Source organism: Pleurodeles waltl, chromosome 2_1 (genome assembly GCF_031143425.1).
Source record: "Pleurodeles waltl isolate 20211129_DDA chromosome 2_1, aPleWal1.hap1.20221129, whole genome shotgun sequence".
NCBI classification, from domain to species: Eukaryota; Metazoa; Chordata; class Amphibia; order Caudata; family Salamandridae; genus Pleurodeles; species Pleurodeles waltl.
In genome coordinates this window covers 630,838,800-630,858,962 of record NC_090438.1, presented here as the reverse complement: position 1 = coordinate 630,858,962, position 20,163 = coordinate 630,838,800, and the positions used below count along the sequence as shown (strand labels likewise).

Below are 20,163 nucleotides of genomic sequence, written 5' to 3'. Positions count from 1 at the left end.
ACAGACCTGGGACTGCCCATGCCAATGCAGATGGCCTTTCCAGGTTCTTCCACTTAGAAAATGAAGACTCTCTTGGGGAAGGTTAGTCTCATCCTCTTTCGTTTGAGGGGGGGGGGGATTGTGTAAGGAAATGCCTCCTTGGCATGGTTACCCCCTGACTTTTTGCCTTTGCTGATGCCAAGTTATGATTTGAAAGTGTGCTGAGGCCTGCTAACCAGACCCCAGCACCAGTGTTCTTTCCCTAACCTGTACCTTTGTTTCCACAATTGGCACACCCTGGCATCCAGGTAAGTCCCTTGTAACTGGTACCCCTGGTACCAAGGGCCCTGATGCCAGAGAAGGTCTCTAAGGGCTGCAGCATGTCTTATGCCACCCTAGAGACCCCTCACTCAGCACAGACACACTGCTTGCCAGCTTGTGTGTGCTGGTGGGGAGAAAATGACTAAGTCGACATGGCACTCCCCTCAGGGTGCCATGCCAACCTCACACTGCCTATAGGCATAGATAAGTCACCCCTCTAGCAGGCCTTACAGCCCTAAGGCAGGGTGCACTATACGATAGGTGAGGGCATAAGTGCATGAGCACTATGCCCCTACAGTGTCTAAGCAAAACCTTAGACATTGTAAGTGCAGGGTAGCCATAAGAGTATATGGTCTGGGAGTCTGCCATACATGAACTCCACAGCACCATAATGGCTACACTGAAAGCTGGGAAGTTTGGTATCAAACTTCTCAGCACAATAAATGGACACTGATGCCAGTGTACATTTTATTGTGAAATACACCCCAGAGGGCATCTTAGAGATGCCCCCTAAAACCATACCCGACTTCCAGTGTGGGCTGACTAGTTTTAGCAGCCTGCCACACACCAGACATGTTGCTGGCCACATGGGGAGAGTGCCTTTGTCACTCTGTGGCTAGTAACAAAGCCTGTACTGGGTGGAGGTGCTTCTCACCTCCCCCTGCAGGAACTGTAACACCTGGCGGTGAGCCTCAAAGGCTCACCCCCTTTGTTACAGCACCCCAGGGCACTCCAGCTAGTGGAGTTGCCCACCCCCTCCGGCCACGGCCCCACTTTTTGCGGCAAGGCCGGAGGAGATAATGATAAAAACAAGGAGGAGTCACTGGCCAGTCAGGACAGCCCCTAAGGTGTCCTGAGCTGAGGTGACTCTGACTTTTAGAAATCCTCCATCTTGCAGATGGAGGATTCCCCCAATAGGATTAGGGATGTGCCCCCCTCCCCTCAGGGAGGAGGCACAAAGAGGGTGTAGACACCCTCAGGGCTAGTAGCCATTGGCTACTAACCCCCCAGACCTAAACACACCCCTGTACCACACCTCGAGTATTTAGGGGCTCCCAGAACCTAGGTAACTAGATTCCTGCAACCTAAGATGAAGAGGGACTGCTGACCGGAAAGCCCTGCAGAGAAGACGGAGATACCAACTGCTTTGGCCCCAGATCTACCGGCCTGTCTCCCCACTTCAAGAAAAACTGCAACAGCGACGAGTTCCACAGGGTCCAGCGACCTCTGAAGCCTCAGAGGACTACCCTGCATCTAAAAGGACCAAGAACTCCTGAGGACAGCGGCTCTGCTCCAAAGAAGAAACATCTTTGCAACAAAGAAGCAACTTTGAAAGAACACACGTTTCCCGCCGGAAGCGTGAGACTTTGCACTCTGCACAAGACGCCCCCGGCTCGACTTGTGGAGAAACAACACTACAGGGAGGACTCCCCTGCGACTGCGAGCCGTTGAGTAGCCAGAGTTGACCCCTCTGAGCCCCCACAGCGACGCCTACAGAGGGAATCCAGAGGCTCCCCCTGACCGCGACAGCCTGCTTCAAAGAACCTGACGCCTGGTAAAGACACTGCACCCGCAGCCCCCAGGACCTGAAGGATCCGACCTCCAGTGCAGAAGCGACCCCTCAGGTGGCCCTCTCCCTTGCCCAGTTGGTGGCTTCCCCGAGGAGCCCCCCCCCCTTGCCTGCCTGCTTCGCTGAAGAGACCCCTGGGTCTCCCGTTGAATCCTATTGTAAACCCGACGCCTGTTTGCACTCTGCACCCGGCCGCCCCCGTGCCGTTGAGGGTGTACTTTTTGTGCTGACTTGTGTCCCCCCCAGTGCCCTACAAAACCCCCCTGGCCTGCCCCCTGGCGTTGGTACTTACCTGCTTGCAGACTGGAACCGGGGCACCCCCTTCTCCATTGAAGCCTATGTGTTTTGGGCACCACTTTGACCTCTGCACCTGACCGGCCCTGAGCTGCTGGTGTGGTAACTTTGGGGTTGCCCTGAATCCCCAACGGTGGGCTACCTTGGACCCAACTTTGAACCCTGTAGGTGGTTTACTTACCTGCAAAACTAACAAACACTTACCTCCCCCAGGAACTGTTGAAAATTGCACTGTGTCCAGTTTTAAAATAGCTTATTGCCATTTTTGTGAAAACTGTATATGCTATTTTGCTAATTCAAAGTTCCTAAAGTTCCTAAGTGAAATACCTTTAATTAAAAGTATTGTTTGTAAATCTTGAACCTGTGGTTCTTAAAATAAACTAAGAAAATATATTTTTCTATATATATTGGCCTGGAATTGTCTTTGAGTGTGTGTCCCTCATTTATTGCCTGTGTGCATGTACAACAAATGCTTAACACTACCCTCTGATAAGCCTACCGCTCGACCACACTACCACAAAATAGAGTATTAGAATTATCTCTTTTTGCCACTAGCTTACCTCTAAGGGGAACCCTTGGACTCTGTGCATGCTATTTCTTACTTTGAAATAGTACATACAGAGCCAACTTCCTACAATGGAGCTGTGGTGCAGAATCGTCGACAGGGTCAATGGAGTGGGACAGCATCCAAGAACTAGGGATGACATCAGGAAGAGGTGGAACGACCTACGGGGGAAGGTGCGTTCCATGGTCTCCAGACACCAGATTGCAGTACAAAGGACTGGCGGTAGACCCCCACCTCCTCCCCCACAACTAACAACATGGGAGGAGCAAGTCTTGGCAATACTGCATCCTGAGGGCCTCGCAGGAGTAGCAGGAGGAATGGACTCTGGTAAGTGAAATCTTAATTATTATGTCCCCCACCCTACCTGCATGCCATCACATACCCCCACCCTCACCCTCACCACCATCACTCCAACACCTCACACATGTCCCACTATCACAACCCACCCATCCCAACACCAAGCCCTGCATGCAACACCAAAGCATGGACACCCATCACCAAAGCATGTCCACTACAGATACCCACATAGACCCCCAAACCAAATATCATACAAGGACCTAGACAAGAATGCAAGCACTGGAGTACAGGGTCACTCACCCATTGCACACGATGGCACACACAGATGCAATAATCATGCCTTTACACCCCTGCAGGACCCATTCCCAACGTCACAGGACAGGAGGTTCCAGACATATCCACTCCTCCCACAGAGGAGGCCCACAGTGATGACAGCAGCTCTGCACAACTGGATGAAGATGACCAGCCTGGCCCATCTGGGACCTCGGGACAGTCGGTTCCCATGACACTGGCAGGACCCACCACAGAGCCTCCCCCCTCAGCGGGCCCATCCCTCTGTCCCTAGGACACGTCAAGCAGCAGTGTGTCCACCACTACAGGGAACCCAGGCAAACCCACCACCCCAAGAAATTCAGGGACCTGGGGGCAGTGGCAGTGGGCACACGGTTCAGGGGACAGAGGAACAGGAAAACAGGGGAACTGGCAGAACTGCTGTGCGACAGGGGGAGGACAGGCCCAGGGAACCCACTCTCCACGAGGCCCTCTCCAACATCATGGGAGTGTACCATCATTCCCAGGAGACGATGGCAACAGTACTGGCCAACTTTCAGGAGACCCAGCGGCTGCAGGAGGAACACTATCTGGGGATCAGGGAGGAACTCAAGCCCATTAACACCACACTGGTCACCATTGCAGGGTTGCTGCAGGAGCTTGTCAACACCAGGAGGGACTTAGCGTACTGTCCCTTAGACCGTCAATAATTGAGAACTACATTTGAGATTCTCTTGTTCCTGCCTGCGTGTTAGAGATTTGTAAGCAAAGCAGAAGCATACGGATGTTGAAAACAGTCCTGGGGAGCTTGTCGTCTCTTCTCATTTTGACAGATAAAGAACCGAAGGTCTTGGACTACACCTGCTAGGTCTCTAGAAAGTGCCTCCGGAGTTAATGGCCCTGGCAGTGGAAAACTCAGCAGCACATCTGACTCCCATACGAACATCCTTTGTTAGTCGGAACTATGGAGAAGTTAGTACTGACTATCATGATTTGGAGGACAGCGTGAGGGAACTATTAGAAACAGATGAGGCAACATCTTGCTGTGAAAGAAGAGAACTTGGGAAGGTCAACAGACTTTATTCACTCCCTCAGAAGCCAGATGAGGGAATTCGAAAGAGCCCAAATCGCAGTGATGGATTGTTCTTAAAGTCTCCTACCAGATTTTCTCAGCAAAATACAACATATTTGGAACGAAAGCTGCCTCTGGCCAGGGCTAAACACAGTTCTGAATCATCCTACAAAGTCAAGGCAGAAGAACAGAAGCTTAGGGACACAGACATGTTGTTCACCAAGGAATATCCACAACAGTCAACTTACCAGACACTGACAACACCACACACAAGAGATAACATGGATTTCAATGGAATTCGAAGAACATTTCCTTCTTACTCATCAGGCCCAAAGTCTTCATTTAGCAAAACAATCCATTGTCCTAAAGGACCATCCCCAAGATATTCCAAAAGCCACCTTTCTTTCACTCTTCCAGACGCTTGCAGCCCTCCACAGGAGAGGATGAGATCAAGGAGCATATCCGCAGCCAGATGCCTCTCTTCAGAAACATTTACACCTCCTTGTCGACATAGTCGGGCAGATCTTGTTGATGAACGTTTGGCAGGCTCACGCAGACCAGTGCACCGTAGCTTTAATAGTGCTCTGGAAACTAATAGATGCTGGAAAGAGTCTCCTTTTCAGGAAGACTATTGGGCTTGTGCACTTCCTAATATCCCACCACCCTCACCAGACCGTCAATCTCCCCACTGGAATCCAGATAAGGAATATCAGGATTTACTAGATTATACATATCCTTTAAACTCGAAGCAAATACGATCAAAGGAGATCTCTAAAGAGTTTGTATCACCTGAACCCTTTTTGCATGATTCCGGCATAGGCCTTGATAGCATTTCAGTTTCACCAGATGATACGCTACAGTCTGTTAGTACATCTTATGATGATACTCGGCCTGCAATAGGAAGCCAGAGTAGCCTCGCTGGGAAGTACTTAAGCTCCTCACAACAACTCTACACAAAACTATCCACTAGCACTGGCTGCCTACAAACAGATTCTGTATACCAGCCTATCTCTGTTAGCAAAGCAACCTTCGAAACATATTCCACTAGCAGAGAGAATATTTCAACCGATTTTAAAACACCATTTTTTACTTACACCTTCTCCAGTTCTGATACATCATCTAGTGTGGATGGCAGTGAATGGGCCAGTAAGGATGAACACACTTACACCAAAAAGCAGCAAAGTGATGTTGGTTTCATACCTAGCACACAGGTCCTGCAGTTTAAGAGTGAATGGGACAGCGATGATGAATATCTTACTCTGCCTCCCAGATTTAAAGAACTGGAAAATTTAGCTCAGCAATTAAAGGATCTTTCAATCACTACGCAGGAATGTGATTATGATAATAAAAGAAGAGACCACCAACATTTCACCATAAGCAATGATGAACTCTTACTAACATATGCTGATGAGATAGAAGGAAAGTTGCTCTCAGATCCAAGAGAGGACACTGAGGACATTGTTGATCATAGATTTCATTATGATGGGCCACAGAGGACTAGTGCAAAGAGTTGCAGTCAATGCCAAGGTGATGCAGCAGGTGAGCTAAGGAAGTTATCCTCCCTGAGGCACATGTTGGACTCTGAGAAAGATGGACAGCAAATTGGAGGGAATGGATCTCTTGTCCATTGTATCAAGATGTTCTGCAGTAAGCTAGAAGATCTGATACAGTGGCTCTATAAAGTTGCAGAGGTTACAGAGAAATGGGTTCCACCAAAACCTGATGTTGAAAGTATCCAGTCCAACCTCCAGCTGTATCTCAAATTTAAGAAAGATGTAATTGGTCAACAGACAGTGGCCAATAATGTTGTGAAGATGGGGGAAATCCTTCTAAAGACCATGGCAGCAAATTCACCAGTTCTGAGGGATGCCCTCGCACTGATTGCGAAAGAGTCCGAAGCGCTTGAAAGACACGGGGAGCGGCTGTATGCCTCGGTGCTGGGAGCTATGGATACCGTCTCAGACAGCGACTCCAGGCTGAAGAGTGAAGCACAACAAGCCGTCTCCCAGGAAATGGATTGGATGCAGTCATTAGAAGATAAAGCTTCAACATGACTGACCTTAAACGTGTTTGAAGGATCACCAATGTGTCATTGTACTTGAAAATATCAACTTAAACTACTTGATGCATTTAAAAATAGCGTCCGTTAGATTTAGATGTCCATGTTGAAAACACTGCATCATGAAATTACATATCCCGACTTGTTGCTGACGTTATGTAAACCGTGATTGGTATTGAAGACCAGGATGTGTTTTACTGAAAGGAACAACCACACCGCCCACCCTTACCTGCAGATTGAAGCCATGGGTTGAAAGCCAGTGTATCTTGCAGTGCCTGCTTCTTGCGACATTTGGACACCTAGAAAAGTTTTGAGAAGGAAATGAATGAGCTAACCTACATAGGAAAATCGATAGCGAAACGGTTTATGTTTAAATATAAGGAGTGAAACGTGTAAAATGCCAATCTGGGTTAGCCACCCATTATATGCACCAGTCGGCAACATAAATGAAACATTATTTTGCATTGAAAGGTTTGTCAGTGGCAGGCAGGGCACAGTAGTCTGCCATTCGTTTATTAAGCAAACAAGCCCTCTTTTCGAACTACAGCAAATTTGGTGAGAGATGTGTGTTTTTTAATCTGTTTTCTATATATAAAGGCTATTTTTAATTTAATGACATAATCGACAATTATGATTTATTTTATTTTTGTATTTTATACTTTCGTTTGTGTGTTTCATCAGTATATAACCTATTTTCATAGATGCCTTAATATTTGATCTGTCACCTTGGAATATTCACAGACATTTTTTTCTGTACTGTTCTTGAAAGGGGTGTCTTTTTTTGCACTGCAAAGTTTTTATGTTTGTTCATAAGAGCACATCAGTCTTTTTAATGCCACATTCACAGTATAGATGGCTGATTTAGTACACTGCGTGATCACAATAGTTGCTGTACACACATTTGTGTATTAGCAGACAGTCCTTTGTTTGTGACTTTGTTTCATAAAGTTATTGTTGCCTTAAAAAAACAAAAAAAAAAACAGGAGGGACACTGTGGCACAACAAGGGGCCCCTGACACTAGCCTGGATGATGAACAGCTCTCCACCTCCGCCGGCGCTAGTGGAAAGGAGGCACCGCCACAGTACCACGACACCAGCACCCCACCCCCTGCAGATGGAGAGCCACCCCGCAAATGGTCCCTGAGATCCAGGACCAAGACAGAGAACATTGCCAAGACCCCCGCCAGGAAATGAAACCCCCCTGAATGTCACCCTTCTGTCCCACTTTGTCACCCTGTCCATCCTACAATTGCCCTTGCTCCACTTCCTATGCCCCTTTGGACAATGTACCTGTGAAACAAATAGACTGTACTCTGCCATGGACATTCCTCCACCATCCCCCCTGCCCATTTTACAACTCCCTCCACTTATTTGCACAGAAATAAACACACTTCAATCACAGAAAAATCTGGAGTCAGTGCTGTCACAAATGTGTAATTGCAATAACTATGGAATATAGCAATGTCAATTTAATTGTTCACATACCGATGAAACATAGCTGTAGCGCTGGATGAAATATAGCAGAGGGCACAAAGTGGGACCCATATCTGTTAAATGGAAAGGCAAGGGGACAAGTCACGGTCCTACACTGAGTGAAAATGACAGACTTATGATAGCTCAAACAATAGTATGAGATGTGGGAGGCAGTGACATCTTCTTACCTGTGTCTCACTGGAAGTATTGCTGGATAACGTTGTTTCTGTTGTCGACATCCTCTTCTGCCTCCTCTTCTTCACTGTCCACAGGCTCCACGGCTGCCATAAGACCTCCAGCTGGACCCTCCTCCTGCAGAAAAGGCACCTGTTGTCGCAAAGCCAGGTTGTGCAGCATACAGCAGGCCCCGATGATCTGGCACACCTTCTTTGGTGAGTAGTAGAGAGAACCATCTGTCATATGGAGGCACCGGAACCTGGCCTTCAGGAGGCGGAAGGTCCTTTCTATCACCATCCTAGTTCGCCCATGTGCCTCATTGTAGCGTTCCTCTGCCCTTGTCCTGGGATTCCTCACTGGGGGCAGTAGCCATGACAGGTTGGGGTAACCAGAGTCACCTGCAAATGTCGAGGTACAACTGTTAGACACACACTAACCCTTAGGGACAACCCCATACCCAGACAACTATTCACACTGTATAGGGTCCTTGTCCTCACCTATTAGCCACACACGGTGCCTCTGGAGTTGACCCATCACATAAGGGATGCTGCTATTCCTCAAAATGTAGGTGTCATGCACTGAGCCAGAAAATTTGGCATTCACATGGGAGATGTACTGGTCGGCCAAACACACCATCTGTACATTCATCGAATGGTAGCTCTTGCGGTTTCTGTACACCTGTTCACTCTTGCGAGGGGGTACCAAGGCCACATGTGTCCCATCAATGGCACCTATGATGTTGGGGATATGTCCCAGGGCATAGAAGTCACCTTTCACTCTGGGCAAATCCTCCACCTGAGGGAAAACGATGTAGCTGCGCATGTGTTTCAGCAGGGCAGACAACACTCTGGACAACATGTTAGAGAACATTGGCTGGGACATCCCTGATGCAATGGCCACTGTTGTTTGAAAGGATCCACTTGCCAGGAAATGGAGTACTGACAGGACCTGCACTAGAGGGGGGATTCCTGTGGGATGGCGGATTGCTGACATCAGCTCTGGCTCCAACTGGGCACACAGTTCAAGGATTGTTGCACGATCAAGTCAGTAGGTGACTATTACGTGTCTCTCTTCCATTGTCGACAGGTCCACCAGCGGTCTGTACACCGGAGGATGCCACCATCTCATCACCTGCCCCAGCGGACGTGCCCTATGGAGGAGAACAGCGAGCAGAGAGTCAGCAAACACTGAGGTATCACAATGTGTATTTTGCAGAAATGTTATTAATCCACAATGTGCCTGTTACTGTGTGTATGCAAAGCCTACATTGGTGTGACGCATTTAAAATTAATGCCATGTGGCCCCCTGAAATGTCCGCTGCCTGACCTGTAAGGTGGGACAAGGGGATATGAGGTAACTGCGCTGGCGTTCTACACCGTCGCGGTAGGAGGTCGAAGACTGCGGCGCAATCCTGCATTGGTTAACATTGGACCATATGGGTCCCAGGAGACAATGACGATGTACGCTGGCGGTGACGGTACTCACCGCCGCAGCCTTGACCATAATTTTCTGTCTGTTTACTCACTTGATTCCTGACCTTCAACAGGAGAGGACCTACATTGCAAGTGCTGCTGTGACCTCAGTATGGAAGCGACGATGGCTCATGTGTCTGGGGAAAGGGCCCCTGCTTTTACTTCGGAGGAGTTGCAGATACTAGTGGATGGGGTCCTCTCCCAGTACACACAACTGTACGGTCCTCCAGACAAATAGGTGAGTACACTGTGAGCATGCTGCATGGGCAATGCCTGTTTGGAGTGGTGTGGATGGAAGATACATGGGGGCGGGGGACTGAGGCCTGCATGAGCGGACGGTGAGTATCTGTGCATCAGGGCAAGGGTGGGAACGTGGGACAATAAGTATGACAGTCCGGACGGGTAAAGATTTTCCTTTTCCCCTGTACCATTCCTCTAGGTCAGCACCCACCAGAAGAAGGATATTTGGCATGCCATCGCCAAGGACGTACGGACCCTGGGGGTCCACCACAGATGGAGCACCCACTGCTGGAAAAGATAGGAGGACCTTTGCTGCTGGAGCAAGAAGATGGCGGAGGCCCAGCTGGGGATGTCCTCCGAACGTGGGAGGGGTGCCCGTCGCACCATGACCCCCCTGATGTTTCGGATCCTGGCGGTGGCGTATCCGGAGTTGGATGGGCACTTGAGGGCATCACAGCAGCCACAAGGGGGTGAGTACAGTCACATTCAGCTGACTCTGCGTGCATTATGAGGTGTCTGGGTGGGGGAGGTGGGCAGTGGGTTCCCCTAGGCCAGGGCGAGCTTGTAGGCAATGTCCCTTGTGAGGCAGGTTCAGTGGAACCCCAACCCCACTAATGGTTACTGCCATCTACACCTAGTCAGGCTCCTGTGACTTCCATGAGTGCAGCAATCGGGCTTAGGCCTTGTACCCCATGGGCATGTGATAAATCTAGGAACTATAAGTGCATGGCGAAGTGCAGAGGGCTGCTGTGTCTGTAGTGTCCGCCAACGTTAGTGGTGTTGCATGCACTGAACATATCTTTCTTCTGTCTCCCTCCCCTTTTTGTGGTCTCCCTGTTCTTTTGTGCAATAGCATCATCAGGCGGAAGAGCAGTGGCACCGGAGCAGGAGGGAGCTGCATCCCACTTGGCCCTGGAGGGCGACACAGAGGAGTCTGAAGCCACCAGTGGGATGGAGGGCGAGGGGAGCTCCACGGCAGGGACAGGAGGTCACCGCAGTGACAGCGACTCCTCTTCTGATGGGAGCTCCCTTGCGGTGGCGGGCCCCTCTGTGCCCCCCTCATCAACAGGTACAGCCACCAACCCCCATACCAGCACCGCCCTCCCAGCAGCCCCTCAGCTTGTGTCCCGTGCCCGCTCACCCAGGAGGGTGGTCATCTCCTTCGCCCCTGGCACCTCAGGCCCTGCCCCAGTCAGCCCTGATGCCCTCAGTGAGGAGGCTATTGACCTCCTGAGATCCCTCACTGTGGGGCAGTCTACCATTGTGAATGCCATCCAGAGTGTCGAGAGGCATTTGCAACAAACAAATGCATACCTGGAGGGGTTTCATTCTGGCCAGGCAGCCCAACAGAGAGCATTTCAGGCTCTGGCCTCAGCACTGATGGCAGCCATTGTCCCTGTGTCCAGCCTCCCCCCTCCAACTTCCTCCACCCAGACCCAATCCCCTGTACCTCAGCCTATCCCAAGCACACCATCAGACCAGCATGCATACACATCAACACACAAGGGTGGCTCAGTCAAACATAAGCACCACACATCCCACAGGCACTCACACAAGCATCATACCCATGCAGACAGACCAACATCCACTGCCTCCACTGTGTCCCCCTACTCCATGTCTCCCTCCTCCCTCCCAGTCTCATCTACACTCACACCTGCATGCACTACATCTTTAGCCACTACCTCCATCACCAGCACGCCCATCACCACACACCGCTCACGTGCACTTACCACCCCCACTACCATGCACACATCCCCAGTGTCCTCTCCCAGTGTGTCAGTGAGCCCTCCTCCCAAACTACACAAACGCAGGCACACACCCACCCAACAGCCATCCACCTCACAACAGCCTCCGGCCCATGCACCTTCACCCAAATCCAGCAGACGTACACCTCTTACAACCACTATCTCTTCCTCCACCCCCAAACCCCCTCAATCTACCAGTCCCAGTGTGTCTAAAAAACGTTTCCTGGCTAATATTGACCTCTTCCCTACACCTCCCCACCGTCCTTCCCCTAGGGCCAGGCTTTCCAGGTCCCAACCCAGCACCTCAGCCACCACATCCCCAGGCACAGTGGTGCCAGCAACTGTGGGCTATTGGAGTGCGCCAACCATCAGGGCTGCCAGTGTGCCACAGAGCGAGGGCAAGGACATCCCACCACCTGCCAAGCTAAAAAAGTTGCCCACATCCCGGAGGCAGAAGCCAAAAACACCTGCCACCAAGTGGTCAGGGAAAACAAAAGGGGATAGTGGCAAGACAGCTGCACCACCTTCAAAGGTGGGGAAGGGGCAGAAACTGAAGGGCAGGTCAGGAGAGGGCATGGTGGCAACGACTGAGGGACCGGTGTCACACCTTCTGTCCACGTCGATGCCAACCTGTATGGCGGAGAAGATCGCCACCTGCACCGCCACCTTCAGTGCCACAGAGCCCGCCGCCAGCACCGCCGCCACAGAGCCCGCAGCCAGCACCGCTGCCACAGAGCCCGCAGCCAGCACTGCCGCGACTGACACCGCCGCAAGCACCGCCAGCGGACCCGCAACATCCTGAGCCATTGGCACCACCGCAGACATGGCTGCCATCCCCAGTGGTCATTCGTCCGATGAAGCACTCTGGGCACGAAGCCTCCTCCAGAACCAGTGGAGAAAGGCATCCACTACCTCTGTCCTTGGCAGGATGAAGCACTCTAGGCACAAAGCCCCCTCCAGAACCAGTGGAGAAAGGCATCCACTACCTCTGTCCTTGGCAGGATGAAGCACTCTGGGCACAAAGCACAACGCCCCCTCCAGAACCAGTGGAGAAAGGCATCCACTACCTCTATCCTTGGCAGGATGAAGCACTCTGGGCACAAAGCCCCCTCCAGAACCAGTGGAGAAAGGCATCCACTTGTGATACTGTGGCTTTGCACTCCCCAGGACAAAGCAGTGGGCAAACCACCCACTTGAGAGACTGTGCTTTGCACTCCCCAGGATAAAGCAGTGGGCAAACCACCCACTTGAGAGACTTGAGAGACTGTGGCTTGGCACTCCCCAGGATAAAGCAGTGGGCAAACCACCCACTTGAGAGACTGTAGCTTTGCACTCCCCAGGATAAAGCAGTGGGCAAACCACCCACTTGAGAGACTTGAGAGACTGTGGCTTTGCACTCCCCAGGACAAAGCAGTGGGCAAACTACCCATTTAGAGACTTGAGAGACTGTGGCTTTGCACTCCCCAGGATAAAGCAGTGGGCAAACCACCCACTTGAGAGACTTGAGAGACTGTGGCTTTGCACTCTCCAGGATAAAGCAGTGGGCAACCCACCCACTTGAGAGACTTGAGAGACTGTGGCTTTGCACTCCTCAGGATACATCAATGGGCATGGAGCCCCCTCGTGGAGCAGTGGCGTCGTGCGTTCATCAGGCTGAGGTGCCCCCTCTTCCCCTGAGGTGCCTGTTTATTTTCCATCTGATGCCCCTCCAGTGGTCTCTCCGTTTGGAGTCAGGTATCTAGTGTGGGCCTCGCCCATGCATTTTGGGCCCAGTGGTCCACGGACAATGATTGGTGCACTATCCAGACTTGTGTAGTTGGTGTACATAATTGTATATACTGTATTTAGAGTTTTGACTACTGGATTTTTATTGATTACAATTGTTCAAATCAATTCCTTTTGTCCTTGCGTTATTCAAGAGGGGGGTAGGGAGGTGTATATGTAATGTTGCAGCATGTAATTGTGTGTATGGTGTTGTGGGTGAGGGTGGGGTGGGGTGTTGCGTGTTGCGTGTGTGTGTCACTCTCTTTTCCCTCCTCCCTCCCCTGTGTTGTAGGTGCAGTACTCACCGTGGTCGTCGCCGCTGTCTCTGGAGCTCCTGATAAAGGAGCAGGAAGACTATCGCCGGCAGGATCTGCAGTTCTGGCTCCATGGCGTCCTGGTTCCTCGTGGGGTGTGGAGAGGTGAGTAATTTCCCCTTCTGTGTACTGTTTCTGTCGTGTTTTTATTCGCGTTGGTTCCGCCCAAAGAAAAGGTGGCGGATTGCCGTTTTATGATAGGGTGGGCGGTACATTGTCTTCTGCCTGTCTGTTGGCGTTTACCACCACGCTGTTTGTTTGTACCGTTGTGGCGGTCGGAGTATTAAATGGCTGTCTATGCTGGCGGTTTCCGCCGTGGCCGTAATTCAATTTTTTTCCGCCGGCCTGTTGGTGGTATTACCGCCGCTTTAACACCGACCGCCAGGGTTGTAATGAGGGCCTATGTGCTGATATTTTCCAACCGACCTCCCCGTCGATTACATACCTGAAAACAAAACCAAATCGTATAAAACAAATTGGGAAAAAGACTCTAACTCTTATAATATAAACTGCTGACCATGTCCGTATGTCTCCCCCAATGATTTAGCCATCCTCAAAATGCTGGTCACAGCTATCCCCCAACAAAGAAAGGCCATCCTTAGCTCGGCTTTGGATGACTTAGTGACTGCTATTTCTGAAATCTCCCTAAAAACCCTAAAAGGCAATGTCCCTATATCAGAGAGTCAGTTGCGCGTGCTGAAGTAGAAGCGTAACCTTATCAAAAAGTTAGTAATAAAAGGGCTTCCTCATTTCTAAGAAAAAACTTGTAAAACAATCAGGCGGCTTTATAGGAGAACTTCTGGGCATAGCGATTCCTTTAATTACAAACCTCCAAACCGGGAACAAATAGATTACACACAAAAGATGTACTTTGTACCACGCCAACAGCTGGAACAGTTGGGCCTGTCTATGAGCGAGGCTTGGGATACACAAAAAAATGAAACACTACGTTTAGATGGCGAAATTAAAAACATTTTGAACCGGACTGATTTAAAACCTTACGACAAAGCTGATCTTTACTCCAGAGTTCTTCAAAACTTTCTACATTATTACAAGCAATGGCAGCCAGAAAAAAGCATGCTGACTCTATATACCCCTGACTCTGATCTGCCACCATCAGCCCTTGCTGCCCCTCAGGCTTAACAGCCCCCACATCCGGTGGTCCCATCGCCACCGTCCACAGACATCTTTGTTGAAGAACTTCAAAACAATATAAGTCAGAGGTAGAGAGGTGCGGCACAAATGTTATTAAGTAGAATGGCTGCTTCTAAAGATTTAACCTCGTGGAACGATCGGGGTGAATTCCTCTACAAAGGACAGCCGATTGTTAGGTCTCATATGTACGACCTCGTCAAAGGTTTCACACACCCCAACACCCTATTGCTCTAGAAAGTGCCTAGAGGTTGGGACCAGTTTCTACAGGCTGCTGCAGAACTCAACGTTTCTTCTAAGATCGTTGGTAATGCTGAACACAGAGAGCTGCTTGAAAGTTTGAAAGATCCTACTTACAGCCCTCCAAGTACTCCAATGCCTGTTGTTTTTAAATCCGGTCCTACGGTGCCCGCAGCCCGGCTTATCCCCCGGTTCTCTCTCTCATGGAACACATCACCTCTGCCTTTGGATCCCAAAAAGACATCATCCAAAAGGAACACTTGGTAAATTTGTTTACCTTTTGAACCTATGTATAAGTTTTACACTGTCTGTGTGTATAGTTTTACACAGATTAATATATTTATTGATTTCTTTCATCATTTATTTTCTTTAGTATATTTGGTTGCTTAATGTTTGTACTAAAACTATGTGTAATAAACACTTTTTAACCATTTCACCACTCTTCTGTCATCTTTTAACGGGTGCCTCACCAGAACAATGAAAATGTATATTCTAATTTTGAGTTTAAATTCTTTTATTGTAGACAATTGTAGTTACACGTATATAAGCATTACACAGCCTTAGACGTTTGACAAACATCATATTCTGTTTTAACAATGGTCGCTGTAGACCCCGCATTTTCTTTTACATACTTCACAACCAGACGGTCGTTATTTACTAGATCGCTTGAATATAGATTTAGAAAATTTCTAAACGTCATACTCTCAGACATTTTACTAATAAAATATATACAGTGGTCCCCACATCTGATTGATAAAGAACACTGCACCCGCATTTTGTTATACTAGACCCTGGCAGCAGCTTTTTTTATATACTTGAATATGGGTTTTGTATAGATGCGATGCTTGGGAAACGCTGCTGAACTGCCAAACACTGTAACCATGTCAAAATTCCCCAAAAATTCCTACTCAACATGTTCCATTCTTGTAATGCGGATCTGTGTTAAAGACTAACAAGTGCTGTTTTTCTACACCAGCTTCCTCGGGTAGCCCATTGCTCGGAAAAACTACTAAAAAGTATTTCCTTGCATATTTATGCCTTCTTAAGAACTCACTATCTGCACAGTGTCCATTGTACAATATTTTAAAGACAGCCAAACATGATTTGGTGGGTGTGGTTGACCTGGATGACGCTGTTGAACACCGTGAATACACTCATGTTCACATTGGTAGCCAAGGGTTGACTAACACGTATTTCAACTTTTAGATTTCCGTTTTTTTATCAGATTATAATGATCACCATTTTCCATGTCGGGCGTCAGATCGAAAGCGAACAACGTGTAGTGGGCCCCATATCCTTCTCTTGATACGATGACTTCCGAGTCCCTCAGATGTTTTCCAGTTATCAACATCAGTCCAAGATATTCCCTGATAAAATCAGATGTTTCAAAACTGGGTGTGTATGGTTTCACAGGAATCACAACCCCCTCATGTACCAGCACCGTGTAGTTGATGTCGTAGTGTTTGAAATTGAATGGGTTTGAGATATACTGACCGCTAAAAGCTGTATTGTCCACAAACCCTATAATACTACGTTTCGGTAGCTGTCTCAGAAATACATTTTGCTACTGTGTTAATCTGGTACTGGTTGGAATGCTATATATCTTTAGAGCTACTCTTTCCACAGCGTACTTGGCATTTGATAGTTGTAAGGCCTCGGTGTGAGCCAGTCTGACGCTTGGTGACACTTTCATTCTCTTTATAAACAAACTGGCAGACAGTATAACAAGTTTATACTGTTCCGCATCCCCACTGATAAGACAGAATGAGTCCTTGTTGCGGGTTAGTTTGATCTTAAGGTTGATGCTGTTGACGAGTAGTTTTTCTTGGTAGTAAAAGTCAGAGTGTATGCGGCCTAGGAGGTCAAACTGTCTGCTGCTGGCGGTGAAGCTTGCTCTTTTTACAAAACCCTGATTGCGACCGTCCAGAGCAGTAGCTTCAAAATGACTGTAAGTATCTTTATAGAAGAGCTCCGCTGAAAGCTTTGTGTCCAGGGCATCGTTGCTGTAATTAAAGAATACTCTCATTGTATGCCCTATAAGCATACATGTTATCACTTGTGATAAGGCTATCACCGAGGGTGATGTCCACCTGGTTAAACATGGTTGCTACAGGGTAAGCGATCATTGCCACTTTAGCGTCATTCGCTATGTTGGAACCATCAGCTTTTACAATTTTACAGATGAGATGCAGCAGCGTGTTGTTGAGATCCAAATACATATCCGTGGACCCTGACTCATAAAACTCTATTGGTGCCAAAGGTGTTAAAGCAGCTAGCGGCGATGCCTCCATGAAAAAACAGTTTTCGGTGCTAGTCTGCGTTAGTTTTAGAGAAAACGGGACTAACTCCGGTTTAGCGCGGTCACCCGATGTGCAATGTATGAAGGCCATATTTTCAGGTTGATCAGCTTTTTAAAAAATATTTACGTTAGCGACACTTCTCTTCTTCTTCGAAGTTCTCTTCCGACTTACAGATCTTTGTTTGTGAGCGATTTTTGAAGATCAACGTCTTTTTTTATAGGGGGCCGGCAAGCCCCTGCGCTTTGAAGAACTGTGCTTCCTTTTAACAGGTGTGCAAGACTTGTTCACCAGCCCAGTTCCTTCTTGAGGTTGCTTATTCATACTTTCAACAATCGCAGACAACACGGAACCCACTAAATCCTGCGCAATGTTCTTAGCAGCCGCTTTAATGTGCGGTTTTGCAATTTCATAGCCTCTTCTCAAGAACGGCATAGCTCTTCTAAACAAACTATGGAAAAAAAAACTAAGCCTGCCCCATACATAACAGGGTCCCCTTGAAAGTACAGCAGTGGGGCTCCATATCCAGCCTGGTTTCTGTAATAATCCCTATACATAGAAGGGTCACCCTATGTTTCCATAATCACCATGATGACTAATTAATAGTCGCTCTTGCGTCACGGTCTTAAATGAAGCTTAAGAATAACTTTCCCGTATTTAAAGGACACCGGCTCAGCTTGATCGTCATAGATCATGATCGTAATGGTGTCAAAATGGTTTTTAGAAATTGATATGAAGTTGGGTTTGTTGTATGGTATATTAACCATTGTGTATTTTTCACCATTTACCTGGACCCATCTCAGCAACGGTGAATAACTATCCCCTATCCTCTGCGACTCTACGATATTGCTATACACGTAGAGTGTATAGAGACCTCCATTAATATTGGGCATAACTGGTCCGGTCCTACTTGACTTTTGATATGATGCACTGTTCCTCAAACCCATTTAATTTACCCGAACAGTTAAACACTGTATCACGATTTGGAGCTGTAAGAAACACCTTTTATCTAATGTTATCCAACACTAACTGAATATTCACATACAACTCAATGCTGGCTATGGATTTGTTGATGACTTCGACCACCACAGCCACAGATGGGTAATAACCATGAGGAAACCCGGCGTGGATGCTCAAAGCACCCTGAGCATGCTTTATATTAAATATGGCGTTGCACATTGAAAATGTATTCCATGTTCTGGGGTATTGGATTTCTGTTAGGGCTATCTCCCAATCCCCTTTTAGGTCTATGAGTTTAGCCAATTTCACTGTATGATTGGAAATTCTATTGTCAGGGAACATGTCCTTTGAGGCGTTCGACGGAAGAGTGATATAAAATGGCGCTGTATCCATCTTCGCGTCTACAACGAGCACATGTCATTCTCACACAACCTGCACAGAACTGGCCAAGCACCCAACTGTTCAATTCTCGGGCCATCCGAGTCATTTGACAAAAACCTGTTGGTTACCTCCTCTACCTTTCCTTTTCAGAATCTTTCAACCCTGTACATCCTGTGTGTATCATTAGGTACTTTCTGTAGCTCCTCCTTGTAAAAGACACCCGACACCTTTTCCCTGTCATAGTCCTTTAGCCTGTAAATATATACATCCTCTTTAAGCTCCACACTTTCCGCTATATTTATCTTGTCACTAAAAGTTTGTGGTGGCTGTTCGTAAAGACCTCTTTCAATTTTGAAATCCTAACATCATCACCTTCTTTTAAAAGTGGCTTCTTTACATCTGCAACAATCCAACTTCCATACACAGTTCGCCACACCTTTAACAAATTATTAGCGGTTACGTCTATGGGTGCCTTTTTTAATGTTTCTGTAGTAAGTGGCATTATAAACATCTATAAAAGCCTGTAGAACATCCATGTACCGGTAGGTGTTATAAGCCACAAAATATTTCCACATCTTAGAATTTAGGATTCTATTAAAATGCTCTATTACAGATGCTTTTACCTCTGTGTGCATTAGAAAATGTTTAACATTATGCTTCTTTAATCATTTCTGAAACGCTTTGTTTAAAAATTATTTTACTGCATCTGTTTGTAGTTTTTGAGGGGTTCGCTCGCTCCTGAAGATTGCTTTAAAGGCTTCAGTTACCCTTGAACCACTTTTATCGCTTATCGCTTCTGTATAGACGTACTTGGAAAATACATCTATAACCGTTAATATGTATCGAGCACCGCTATTATGCTTTGGTAAATCTTGAAGACTGCCATTGATAATCTAGTTGCGCATTAACGATGGTAGGTCTTCTCTTAAAATGTTTCCTGATGGGCTTATGGAGTGAATACGCCTCTTCCCCAGATAACCACATCTTCACCAGTGCTCTGTTTACCAGTTCATTTCCAACCAGGGCCCTTCTAAACAGTGATTTGGTACCCCTAAATCTGCCAACACCGCTTGTATCGTAATAAAGCTTCCTTAATCCATCACTCATAATGTTGTCATCTGTTACAAACCATGAAATGAAAGACACCGGTTTTGTGTTATGCCATTTTATAAAAAATAAAAAATACTAGCATGGAATAAAGCTGTACACTTTACATTTCTAGATACAGATGTTATGGAGGGGTATTGTTGGACATTAGGTTGTTTTTTGACTATGTGTACATACTACTACACTCACTTCATATGTTACTAGGCGCCATGCTGCTAATCGACCTCACTGTCACAAGTTTTGCTAATTTTATACATATACACTCGATAGCTCTAGACACGACTTCCCTCTTGGCCCTTCTATAACTTTGTGCACACGAGATACTGATAGCATTCATAAGTTCGTACAGTTCAAGGCCCGACAATACTAAACCCTTCTTTGTGAAATAATCATCTGTCAAGCTCCAAGGCTGTG

The 20,163-nt window shown here is 47.7% G+C and overlaps 1 protein-coding gene across 1 annotated transcript; it reads left to right on the top strand.

The window, feature by feature from the left end:
- The first annotated feature begins 4,190 nt into the window (after positions 1–4,190).
- LOC138260094 (centrosomal protein of 68 kDa-like) lies at positions 4,191–7,389 on the top strand. The gene has a single exon (XM_069208242.1). The coding sequence runs from the start codon at positions 4,191–4,193 to the stop codon at positions 6,420–6,422; it is 2,232 nt and encodes a 743-aa protein (XP_069064343.1). The 3' UTR covers positions 6,423–7,389.
- The last annotated feature ends 12,774 nt before the right edge of the window (positions 7,390–20,163 follow it).